This window comes from Adelges cooleyi, unplaced genomic scaffold, assembly GCF_023614345.1.
Source record: "Adelges cooleyi isolate 19-005CV unplaced genomic scaffold, UGA_ACOO_1.1 ACOO_flye_CR_arks_rails_tigmint_CR_PRNA_1, whole genome shotgun sequence".
Taxonomy (NCBI): Eukaryota; Metazoa; Arthropoda; class Insecta; order Hemiptera; family Adelgidae; genus Adelges; species Adelges cooleyi.
The window spans coordinates 3,995,677-4,009,624 of record NW_026095751.1 but is presented as its reverse complement, the minus strand read 5'-3'; the positions used below and the strand labels follow the sequence as shown (position 1 = coordinate 4,009,624).

The following is a 13,948-nucleotide window of genomic DNA, read 5'->3' as shown; positions in this document are numbered from 1 at the left end:
GGCGCACAATGACCGATTTTTAACACTTTCTTCTGATACTAAGTGGTTTGTTGGGGCTTTATTTGGGGGGCAGGGGGACCGGGGAGGGGCCTGCTTTAAGTCAAACGATGTCACGGTCTAGGTACATGTACAGGTAGGCGATGATAATATTATTATATTAGAGCCGCCGCCGCCGCCGTGGTTCACTTTTGAGATATCGGTTTCTAGTATTTATAGTGTACATTATGAGCAAAAAAAACCTGGCTAATTGCCGCCAGAATGACGGTTGTGCTTAGGATAAAATTTCCTAACCTAAACTAACCGGGTAGGTTATGATACTAAGCAAGTAAGTAGAAAGTTACTTACCTACTCCATACAAAGTTGCTCCCTTGAAAATTGTATAAATTCTATTGTTTTATCACACAGATCGAGGATTTTTTTTTTTTTTTTTAATGATAATATTAGCAATCGATGAATATTTTGTAGGATTAAATTTGTGTTTGGCTGATTAAGTTAATTGTTTATAAAAAATGAATTTTTATAAAATACTGTTTATAACGGTTTATTATTTAAACAGTTTTCAGCTTCGAATATTACTGTTTGGTTTTTTAATTATGTGTTTTAATAGCGGTTTTTTTTTGTGTTTGGATCCAAGATATCTACTAGACCGCCGAACCGATTTCTTCGTGAAGCAAGTCTAAGCGTGAAAGAAATCGACCCGAGGAACAAGTACAAGAAGAAGTAAAAAAAATAAGTGAGCACATGTTGATTGAACAAATTTTATAAATTAGTTCAGCTTAACTTTTTCCTATTATTTGTGGGTGTCCTATATTTTGTCCACTTAAATTTTCCTATATTCTTATCTGTTCCCTTTAGCAGCGTACAAAAAGACCCAAATCCTTTGAATAACTGAAATTGTGTCTACAGTCATAACCCCTTCCGTTTTTGAAGAGATCTAATATTAATTCATACCAGTAAACGGTATAATGTATAATGTGGAGTTTCTATTTTACATTCTATTTGATTAACGCTATTTCAACATAACAATATTGTGCTTTCCTTTCGTCCCCTCTTTTGAAATGTTCAAACATAGATGGCCATTGATCTTATTCGAGACACAAAATTTACATTACGCATGTGCAACAATTTTAAATTGAACAAAAAATTATTTTAACGATTTTAGCAAAAGGTTATTGTTAACAATTGTATTTACAATATTATTGCCCGGTTATACGTATCGTTGTATTGCGTGTGGGCGATTTCAAATTACTTATTTTACTTAACACAAGCATATTATTATTCATTAGAATAACTTTTGTTATCACAACTATTACCATAAATGTATAACATGCACAAGTAGTAAAAATGTAATTATTAGAGCACAGACCTCAACACAACGGTGTTATCTAAGTAATTAACGGTATATACAATTACTATTTCATATTATATACAAGTACTATTTCTATTTATCATGTAGAATGTTGCGCGAGAAGAGTACCAGTATGTGATCTTATGATTATTACACGTTATCATGAAAGTAAAAGTCATCCTAACCGAATTAAACTCGAAATCAAATAACACAATGTTACCATTTCTCCCGTGTCTTGTTGTTAGTGATACGTTTATATTAAGTCCATGAAAAACAGCTATTGTACCTACTCACTCAGAAGCCACGATTTTTTTATTAATTTTGTTTTATCATTCTACCTATCTCTACAGACGTGTGTACTCTTCTCAATAGAGAGTGGTGTGACCTGAAAAACGTGACGATTCAGCGCCAATAAATCTGTGAACTCGAAACGATTACGTTATACGGTGTATAAAAAAAATAGAGTCTATTTATTATTAAGTGTGTTACAGAGAAGAACGACTAGTATTATGTTCTAGAAGTATAGATGCTAAAGTGTTATGTGCTTATACATTCGTATAGCTACATAACGTGGGTGTAGTTTGTACACTCCTTATTTAAATTCCCAATAGAACCGAAAGCCTAAAGGAAGTAACCTTAAGGAAAGATACCTATCGCATTCTACATTATAACCATTGACGAAGGTATTGATTTGCTTATAAATTAAAAACCAAATGAGTCAAGTACACATTTTAGTGATACCACATCACTGTCACAGTGTCATAAAAAATTGTACCATAAATGTCTTAAGGGTTCGTTAGGTAAGATACAACTTGAATTAAATAAACATCATACACACGTTAGGTCTGACCATCTGATAGCACAAGTAAAAGTGGAATTATACAAGTAAAATTATTAAAGGAATTTCGTTGGAAAGACATGATGCAAAATCAGATTTAACATGTACAACTGAAAGAAAAAGGTAACCTTTAAGCTTAGGTTAGGTTAGGTTAGGTTTCCATAGGAAAGACACCTTGAAAATTAGTAAATTTTCACTGTTTTCTCGAAAATGTGTAGTCAAAATTTTGTTTTTATTAACTAAAAACCAAATAAGTGTGAATATTTTCACATTGACCTTATTTAATGTATAACTTGCTATGAGTTAACAAATTAACATAGTCAACAGGTAACAGACATACATTTTTATTATGTTGTTTATTTGTCTGTTATTACAGACAGACGATCAATCCAAAAGTATAGTAATATATCAGATCTAATACTGAAATCACAATTTTAACAGTTTTATTAAATTTACTATGATCTTCATCGGTATTTAACATTTCTGTCATCTACAGATATGCATAGAAGCCTTTTTTTTTTTAAACTAATTTTAGATAACAAAATACAGAAGGCATTGTACTGACGGCGGTCCAGTCACTTATACACCTTCATGGGTGTTTCTAGGATTGCCTAAACTGTGCCCCTGTCGTGTTTCCATCATTTTCGCGCTTATCCGTCATGATGGTGCTCGAACATGTTAATGTTCGAGAAAACTGAGTGTGAAATTTACTAATTTTCAAATCCCAAAACAATTTTCAAAAAATCGGAATCAAAATATGGAACTAATTTTAATAATTTTGAAAACAGTATACAATTTACACTGTGTCATAAAGTAAGTAAAAACTTGATGAATACTCAAGGTTTGATACTATAGAGGAGAGAGGGAGGCAGGTAAGAAGAACATAATTTAACTTGAGAAAAACTTAACTATGGACAAAAAAGATGTATATGTCTATCATAATAATGATTAATGTATAATAATATAATAAAATTCAATACTTAAATAGCAATTTTATTAAATATTAGTTATTACAAAACACCTTACCTAAACACAACAATAAAAATTAAGTACAACTAAAATATTTTTTTAAGAAACCCTTTACGCAAAATGTACCTATAAGCAACTTAACATTATTGTAATACATAGTTTATTTTATTAGTATTTCGACATAAAACGCAGATGGTGTCTAATAATTATACATTTGAGTTTATAAGGTGTACTGTTAGTGCCTTCTCATCTCTAAAAAGTGTACTTGACCACGTTAACTTAATACTTATTGATTTTTCATTTTGTTATCGTTTTCCTGCGAGGTGGAAATATTTTGTTTTTTTACACCCTGAAAAAAATGTGTGTAAAACATTTTTAAATTAATATACGATTTTAGACTTTTTTTTAAATATTTCAATTAAAACTTACCTGAAAATAATTGTCTAAATTATGTCTAATCGTAATACAAGGGGTTTCGACGAACAAAACTATTAGTAAACTGCAAAACAATCCTAGTACAACATCACTTATTGAAGATCGGATCTAAAAATTCACATACACGTTTATAACATATTATTTAATAGCATTCTTTGAGATAATAAAAATAAATTATCTATAATTGTATAGGTATAAAATGTTTTACTGAATAGAATTAAAACCATACCAAAATCCACAAGTCGAATTCCACAAGTGTTTTATTGGAAAACAGTGATTGTGTTATAAAAAAGTTATGACATAAAAATAGACCGTAAGTAAGCTTTCCCATAACAGAAAAAAAATTTCTATTTTTAAACTTGCTGATAGAACCTTTCAGATTTAAATCTGAAAGTATAATTAAAAAAAAATGTCGTATGATAATTTTGTACAAAACCATTTACGTTGACAATAACTAAATTCCACACAGCAAAAATAAAATATTTTATAACTATTGGTAAAAACTTTTTTAATTAGATTAAGAAATAATATTTTGACAGGAATAAAATAAATAATGTTTTAATAAAAATACCCAAATAAATTATACATTTTTTATTATTTGTTAAGAAAATAATGCATTCCCAGCCAAGATAAGATTTTAAAATCAATTCTTCTTCGTTATCTGCTTTCTAAAAATGCCACGTTACTTTTCCATGGTACATACTATTCAGTTAATTTAGGTGATATAGCACCTTCATCTTCTTCTTTATCTTCGCCTTACACTCCCAACTACATGTGATCGGCCATCCTAGTCCTGCACATCCATCGAGCTCGGTCTTCTACATCTCGTTTAATCACCCAAACTATTCACTTATTATTCAATATTCCATCCATCCATATTATCTTTTGTCTGCCTTTTCCTATTTTTCTCTCAACATTCATCTTCATAAAACCTCACACTGCCAATGCCTCATCTCTTTTTATAACACGACCAAGCCATCTCAACCTGTTCTCTCTAATTTACTTTTAAATTGATGCAACTCTTAGACTTCCCCTGATGTATTAATTTCTTATTCTATCCTTTCTAGTAACTCAGCTTATACATTTAAAAATTCTCATCTCCACTACACTCATTCTCTGTTCAGATTTCTTATCTACTGCCCAACATTTCCATCCATGTAAAACTGTTGGCCTCACTACCGACCTATACAATTTACCTTTTAAACACTTTATCATCACCCGTCTGCATTACCTAGCACGCCATATACCTTTCTCCAAAATCAAACACGATTGTCTACGTTTTACTCCTACTAACTCAGTTATTTTCCTTCAAGCGCTTTTCTTCACTCGGTAAGTCTATTATCCGTTTATTCTAGTCTTTTCCCCACTAACACTACGTCATCCACAAACATCATTCACCGTGCCACCTCTCCCTATATATCTTTCGTAATCTTGACTATTTCAAAAGAGTACAAGTAATGACTTAACGATCAATCTTGATGCACCTATTTTTACACTAAAACCTTCAATTTATCCCCACACAATTTTTATTCTTGAACTTGCCCCTTCATACATTTTCTCTATTACTTTCACATACACCCTCGGCACTTCTATCTTTTATAACGTTTACCTCAAAACCTCAGTGGGAACTTTATCATATGCCTTTTCTAAGTCTATAAATACCATTAAAAATTTTCATTTTCTCCCTGTATTTTTTTAGATTATTTGTCTCTTACAAAGTATTGGTTTCGTAGTTGATGATAAAACTATTCGCAGTATCATTAATAAAGAACATTGTAACAAATCTTATAATTTGAAACATAATACGTTTCTTCAGTAATTGTATAATATTATATTTTTTGATAACTATTGGTTTATTATAAGAAATCATAAACAAAAATTGTGTACCAGAACTAGATAATCCATTAGCGACCATGAAATATGATACACAAATTGCAACTACGATCCTTTGTAGAGTAAAGTATAAAACGTGATGCCACGGGTTGTATTTTATTCCAGGTGAAAAAAAGTAAGTCGGTGAATATAAACTTAACTCGAACATTATAATAGAAATTATGGAACCAAACGTCTTGCTTTGCTAAAAATAAAAGTGTTTTATTTAAAAAATGTATTATAAAAGATAGTTATAAATATTCAGTGTAAATACTTACAACGGATATTTTGAAACCATTTTCTTTTAGTTTTCTGTGTATGAGTGCCGCTGCGATTCCAATCAGGTATGTTGTAATTCTTTGGTGACTCTTCATGTATACAAATAAGAAAAATGGGTGAGATCGAAAATTCTTTGTGCTGAAACAATATAATTTATTGAACCTATATTGCTATATAACTGTATCCTATAAATAAGTATGATTATAAGTGAGATCAAAAAGAAAGCTCATCGAAGTTCAGGCTTTGTAATAGTAAATACATTTTTGTTAGTTCGCTGCCTTAATATATTTATTCTAGTACTTTGCTGATAGTACAGTCGACAATTGTTTCGCATAAATCGTCCTTGCTGGCATGTAAATTGATGCTGCAAATAATATTCCTAAAATCCAAATTCCTAATTTTTTCCATTTCCATATTGCGTACGTTAGAATAACTCCGATTGCGTAAAAATGTATTTCGCATATTACATACCAAGAAACAATCATACACTAGAAAGATAGTTTTCATTGATTAAGAACATAAATATTATGTATTTGTTTTTAATTATTTGGTCACAGCTTGTTGACAACAAGTGGTGTAAACATTTTCCAAAATTTGTGTAGCAAATTATTATTTTTGATTTATTCTATAAATGGCATTACTATTTCTTCAGCGCCGTCGACGTATGTATCGATAAATAAACATTTTTTCCACAAATTTCTACGACAATATTTGGTATCCGAAATTGCAAATAACTTCCAAAATGGACCATCTGCTATGTGAGGTAAAACACACATGTATAGTAAATAAACTATTACGTATGCTGGCAGAAGTCTGAAAAATTTGTAAGAAACAGTGGTAAAATCATCACGATACTATAAATTAAGTTACTTAATTTTATATACTACAACATAATATCGCCTTCTTAATTTTGATGTGTTTTAACTTTTGAATGGTAAACCCATTAAAAAAAAACCATCTTATGTAACTTAACATTAACGATCGTTGATTCTAACCTTTAAAATGATCTTACCTTGTCAATCTATAAAATAGTAGATTGAAAAATTTTAATTCTTTTTCTTTATTTAATCTGTTGATCACTGACATATACATCATAAACCCTGAAATTACAAAAAATACTTCCACACAAACCGGTGTATTCAACCATGTTGTCCAAACATTACTCATTATCTGAAACATATCACGAATAATTGCATTACTAATTGTTAATTTACTGTCGTCCATACACCATGGATAAGAAATTTAAGATTATGGTAACACATTTGCATAAATGTATTGTTAAAATATTATATTACTTTGCTGTAAGAGTATTATAAAAACAAAACATTTATATTACGTTTTCCATATAATAAGGAGTGGTTGTTGCAACATATCGGCCAAAATAAATTCTATGTGTTATGGGTATAAAAATCGCAAAAATTAATTTTAGTGCATCAGTTGAAGCCGACTCATTTTTGTTTTGTGTTTTAAACACTCTTGCCATGCTTGTTCTTATAGAAAAAGCCAATAATATATTTTCTAAAAAAACAAAAAAAAAATGATTAAAACAGTCATTACAATAACTGAATTATTCATATTTGCTATAGAACATACTTAAAATAGAACAATGAAAATGCTGATCACCAATAATATTCGTTTCGTACAAAGTGCCAACTATATTTAACGTTAAGATCAGTATCACAATCATGCTAAATAGTACATATAGATATTACTATAACTTTTAAATATTGTTTAAAGTAATTAATTTTTATCTAAAATATAGTCGTATTTATTTTAACAAAGCAATTTACCAAAAAAAAATAAGGTATCCATCAGTGGATTTTGCATCAGATGTTCTTTTAGATGTGTATAGAGCTGGATGAACAGAAACCTTGATTGTAATATGAGATTGTTGAAATATAGGCTTCAACAATTCTTCCATTGATGCTTGTACGTCTTTAGCGCTACAAGAGTCCGGGATACATAATGCCCAATTTATGTTAACGATTTTTTTGCTATGGCTTGAATAATTGCCATCGTTCTAAGAACAAACAATTATTACAAACAAAAATTTAATACATTGGAACCAATAATATTAGCTGCAGTCAATAAATAGTTTATGTATGAGCGTTAAAAGTCTACTAAGTAGTTGGGCCTGTTCTTATATAAAATGTTTAAAAATGGTAACTAACTTTTAAATTTCTCCAAGCTGATCTTTCGTTGTGTCTTACTACAGACGTATGGTCATTTGCTGCAGGAATTTGAAACTGAACGTTTGGCAAAACATACGCACTGTAAATATTTAAATCTTCTGAATGCGCTCTCAGACACTGATCATAATATCCCATTTCGTATGCAATGCCAGACAAAAGGCCGCCGGGATATTTTGCCGAAGAATCATACACTGAAATAATTCATAAACTCTCAATGACTATTATCGTTATAAACTAAAATAATCAAAGGAAACTTCTAAGAGAACGAATAAAAAACATGGTGTCATATTTATCCAATGATTCAAATGTAGTGTTATAGATGTACTGTGTATCGAGGTTTCTCAAAATTTTTAAATGACTTATTTTTTTTGATGTAGGAAGGTTATCCTGATGATACTTACTTTGAACGGCCCACAAATCTTGGTTGAACAAGTGTTTCCTGTACAGTTTTCCATCCTCAGTACACTTTGGATTGTCATAAGAAAACGGTGCAAATCCGTCCATATGCATAGCAATCATATTACCTATCCATATGGTACTATTGGTATTGCTTTTGATGTTGAAAAGTTTTTTTCCCAATTCATTCTCATAGTTTTTGTCGTTCAATGTGGACGGTGTTGTGTATGCATTTATTTTTTCGGAATGATCAGATGGTAGTTGGAAACTATGATTTAATGTATTGAAGCATATGACAAATAACAAAATCAAACGGGTCTGCATTTTCTGTAATAAAACAATACTGTTTATATAGATTTAAATGTATGCAATACATCTTATTCTATTGATAGAGTCTAAGATGCCTAATTTAGATTGAACGTATATTTTTCATTTTCCACCCGAAACTTTAATAACTGTAAAAATATTTATTCAAAACTGGTTAGGTTGAGATTTAGGACAGGAGGTAGGGTGATTATTTTTATCTGTCAAAATTTTCAGTAAATTTTTTCGACAGTTATTAAAATATTTACATTACCGATTATGTTCCAAAGTATGGTGAAGTTTTATTAAATACTTATAATGACACAAAATTTAATATTTTAATATAACACAAATTAACAGGGTTCCAATAAGAAAAACTACAAATTATCAACTATTTTAAAAGCAAACGTGTGTAGAACGTTAAAATTACTACATAATAATGCGCTTACTAATATGTGTCTTTTTATAACATAAAAGATAAGAAATGTTTCAACAATGAGAAACAATATAATCATTTTTATATAACATACATTGGATTTTTATTATCATTAGTTGAGTTGTATCAAAATTATGCACTTTTTACTAAAGAGTACAAGTAAATATAACTTTATTAGTGATTATTCAAAACTAGTTGTCGACCATCTTAAATTGAATAAAACAAAAACGGTTAAAGGTAATAGAAACCGTGGTGTTAATAGTGAAAATGAGTTAAAAATTAATTTAAAAAACAAATCTTAAAAATAATCACAAGAACGAAAGTTATTTCATTTGCCAAGTCTTTGTAGGGCACTCTGTAAAATAAAATAATTTTTAGTACTTACGATTTTATCTGTTGTAAGTCTATCATGGTATGTTTCTGAAATTCTACTAAAGTACCTTCAGACTAATACACTTAAAAAATAACTATAGTTTAGCTAATGAACCAGTTGTTTACTGGTTAACAGACTTTATTATAAAAATAAAAAAATCCACTGACCGTCAAATTATTAAAATGTGGGATCATATTATTATTGTTCTTATTTAAAACTAGCTGCCTGTGTTTCAGGCTTTGCTCTGGTTAAGAAGTACAATTGTTGCCGGGGTGAATAATAGGTTTTACGAAAATAATAAATTACATAGTACATACATTTATTTAGTCATCTTTGCCACTTTTATTTTCAAACAATTCCTTCGGAAAACTCAGTATTGCGGTACATTTGCCGTTTTTCCAGGATGTTCGCATTTTTAGTGTTACTCACTCACTCACTCACTCATCATCAAAATTATAAGACACTTCCCGTATAGGTAGAAACGTAAAATTTTGCATAAAGGTGGATTATATAGTGTTAATAAAGGAAAAATTCTGAAAATTCCAATTTTTTCAAAATTTATGCGCTAGGTGGGGATTAATGATGTTCGCCGCGCTACAGCCGGTACAGGGCGCTTTTGATGCCCACGTCTATAGTCAGCCATGATTTGGTCGTAGTTTGTGTCTTTGTTAATTCGTGTTCAGGTGTATGGCAGTGTAGCAGTGTTCTTTGTGATTGTTACGTTTGTCACGTGGTTTATTATAAAGTGTAATTTTACACCTAAACGTATAGGTTTCGTTAATACGGTTATAATACTTAACTAGATTTATAGTGGCTACTTGTATAAAATCTAGCTTCACTACAACCAAATCTATCCGCGCATCTTACCCTTGTACCAACAAGTTACAATCTGTATATTACCCTGACGGAAACAACTCAGATATTGATGCGACAGATGGGATTAATTCGTTACAGGTTGTAAAGAAATGACATTTTAAAATATACTAAAAAATTACGCTGAACCAATTTTGACGGTACCTCTGTAGTTTTCATAAGACGGGCTTCAATCTATGTCAATACAATTTTGTTATTTATATGTCATCACCTAACAAGACAAGGGTTAAGTTTAAAGTTGTTTTATCTAATAACTTTATTACTATTAAAATGTAAAAATAATAATTATATTGTATAAGTAAAATTATAATGTACAAGTAAGTATTTTATTAATTACATAAAATAAATAATTAAAATAGAATAGAAAATTAGGATTAGGTAATATACTTAATATAATATTTTATAATATGTATATTGTACATTTTATAGACCGTAACAAAAATTGATTAGGTAATTATTTAATACAAAATTATAAATGAAATTTGAGTATACAGTGATGATATAAATCGATAAAAAATTAGAACAAAACCAAACAAATTTTTTTCGTTGATTTTAATTGATACATTGTGCTTAAGAAATATGCCTAAGACAAACGTGGAGAGACAAAAAGAATCCAAAGAGCGCCAAAAATGTAAGATGATATCCGCAGAATCCGAATATTAGTCCCAACCCTAGTATGTAGTGTATGTGATAGATTTTGATATGATAACGATTTAAAAAAACTTCCAATGCTCCACATTGTTCAAAAGATATTCTTTTTTGTGAATTTCCCGGTATTAACATCGAATCATCTCTTGTATGTAGCACTTATTATGCCACACTTAAAAACTAAAAAATGTTTACACATAACTATTGTGAGTAATTTTCACGGCTCTCTCGGTTTTTTTATAATATATTGCTGTCCCGACCCGGCGTTGCCCAAGATTTAGTTTGCCTGGGCTGAGTAAAATAATTACAAATAAGTCAGTTCTCCAGGCTGTATATTGTAAAGCTTTAGCATACCCCGTCTGGGCCTTTTGTTTTGGACCTACATGTGTACGTTACATTGTATTGATTATGTTCCGCTCTTACTCAATGGTCCCAGTCCCAGATCTAGTCCCAATTGTGAAAAGCGTTCCCATAATCAGGGTATTGTCGTTTCTGTAGCTCGTAATGCCCTTTTCTTTCGCGCTTGAGACGTAGATCGACTAATCGATTGACGTTTGGGGGGCATAACATAAAATTAATCATCATTCGATTCCGAGTTCCGTGGTTACCATGGTTACAAACCAAGTGATTATTTTGGGTAAGCAACGAAAAAAATTTCGTATTTAAAGTACAAAATTCGTGTTTGAGGCAACCCTTGGGGTGGAAATTTCGAAAAATACTACGCCAGTTATCTTCGCGGGAGTGTACTCAACAACTTCCAAAGTTTCACGGCGATCGGATGAATGGTGTATTAATGAATTAAGGACATACAAACAAACAGACATTCATTTTTATTATAATGTATAATAATATTATTATACTATAAAAATAATAATTAATATTACTTTATTAATAATAAAAATTAACTTAAATTACTTTAATTAATTAAATCATACTATATTAATTATGACTAATTTAATTACTATTGCGGTTTATTAATAAAGTCTGCTATTACTTAAGCAAAGAAATAGCAGACTTGGCCACAATGTAGATATCACTACTTTGATAGGCTGACATTTTTGGGAGGGGGTCTGGAACTTGGCCATTTTTTACTGTTAGGTTTTTGTTAGGGATATTATTATACTTAAAAAAACTTTAAAATAAATAGATTATTTTATTTATACGATTTAGAACATTTTTTTCACAATATTGATATTCTAATACTGCCGTTGTGATATCAAACAAATATTGGCGAACAACTAAATAATATAAACAAGATAAAAAAAAATAATAATAATTTAAAATAATTTAAATAAATTTTTATAACCTATATTAGTTCATTGCTCATTATTTCTTCTAAGAGCGGAAAGTTAGGATGAAGATAAATCTTCTGTGTATCAATAACTTATAAAAAAACATCTGTACAAAACATTTTTTTTTATAAATGAAAAACATGAAAAATCATAAAATTTAGATTTTGCAAGCTGTTTTGGGTTTAGGAACTTAAAATATTGTATAAAGATTACATATAATGTTGTATTATATGAGTAGTGAGTACTATATAAATATACAACACTATTTTTTTTAATATTATACAGGGTTAACTTATCGTGAACTACTCAACCACTGACCTTAGTTAATAATTACATTATTTTTTACCATAATGTTTTAACACAATGTGATCCTTTTCCCAACTTAGTTTTTCTGATGGTAACATAAAATTGTATAGCCTATATTAATTCATTGCTCATTATTTCTTTAATTAGTAGGTAAATAAAAAGTAAATAGCACGTGGGAACATGATTATCACTAAAGTTTTAAGTAAGATTTTCCAAATAGATTGGCTCATTGTTTTTAATGAGCTGACACGGCATTATTAAATGGTAATACTTCTAACAGAACTTAATTTATTACTATTTATAACAGTCAACAATTTTCTTAAACTCAAAAAATTACACGTAGAGATTATCTTTAATTAAAAGTCGATGCGAATATTTGGATAGTAAATTTAAACTAGTAAAGTCCAAACCAAACACAGTATAATGCATTACAGTGAGTTCTCCGACAGGGAAAAAAACCAGGCGTCAAATATTAATTTATTAAAATTACTACGGTGTTCTGTCCTCATTTATATTTTTTCTTCCCTAAAAAGTGTACTCGACTACTGGAAATTGATATTTATTTTATTGCTATTTTATTATCGTTCCCTGTGATTTAGAAATATTCTGTTTTTTTACATTTTGTGATTAATGTTTATGATAAATAATGTTTAAAATAGTATACAATTTCCATTGTGTGATAAATTCAGAAAAACTTGAAGAAAATCCAAGGTTTGATACTATAGAAGAGGGAGGGAGACAGGTTAGAAGAACTTCATTTCACTTGAAAAAAACTAGAGCTATGAATAAAAAAGAAGTAAGTGTCTATTATGATAATGATTAATGTATAATAATGGAATTAATTTCAATACTTAAATACAAATTTTGTTAAATATTAGTTATTATAAAACACCTTTACCCAAAATTTATCTATAATTAACTAATTATTACTGTAATTACATATTATAATTTGTTAGTTTTTCGACATAAAAAGCAGATAGTGTCTAATAATTTTACATTTGAGTTTATATGGTGTACTAACCTAAAGTTAGGTTAGGTGCGATGATAAACACCTCTACCTAAACACACATCATACACATGTTAGGTCTGACGGTCTTATAGCACAAGTAAATTATACAAGTGGAATTATTAAAGGATGTCCGTTGGAATGGCATGATGCAAAATCAGATTCCACATGTACAACTGAAGGAAATAGGTAATCTTTAAGGTTAGGTTAGGTTAGGTTTCCATAGGATAGATATCAATCGCTTTCTACATTATATTCATTGCAGAAGGTATTGATTTTACACTAAAATCAAAAAGGTCATCCCAGTTGTACCTTAAATTTAAGGGGTGACTGTTTTAAAAAGTTTTAAAATTAGTTCCACATTTTGATTCCACTTTTTTAA

General features: G+C 29.6%; 1 protein-coding gene across 1 annotated transcript in view; it reads right to left on the bottom strand.

Moving 5' to 3' along the window:
• Positions 1-3,199: 3,199 nt before the first annotated feature.
• The window catches only part of LOC126840371 (nose resistant to fluoxetine protein 6-like), a 39,505-nt gene continuing 28,756 nt past the window's right edge, over positions 3,200-13,948 (bottom strand). Inside the window, exons 11-14 of the mRNA XM_050576354.1 lie at positions 5,478-5,667; positions 3,820-3,977; positions 3,585-3,698; positions 3,200-3,504 (exon numbers count right to left, since the gene is read on the bottom strand). Coding sequence (XP_050432311.1) covers positions 3,442-3,504; positions 3,585-3,698; positions 3,820-3,977; positions 5,478-5,667 — 525 coding nt within the window. The 3' untranslated portion in view covers positions 3,200-3,441. The remainder of the gene's footprint in view (positions 3,505-3,584; positions 3,699-3,819; positions 3,978-5,477; positions 5,668-13,948) is intronic.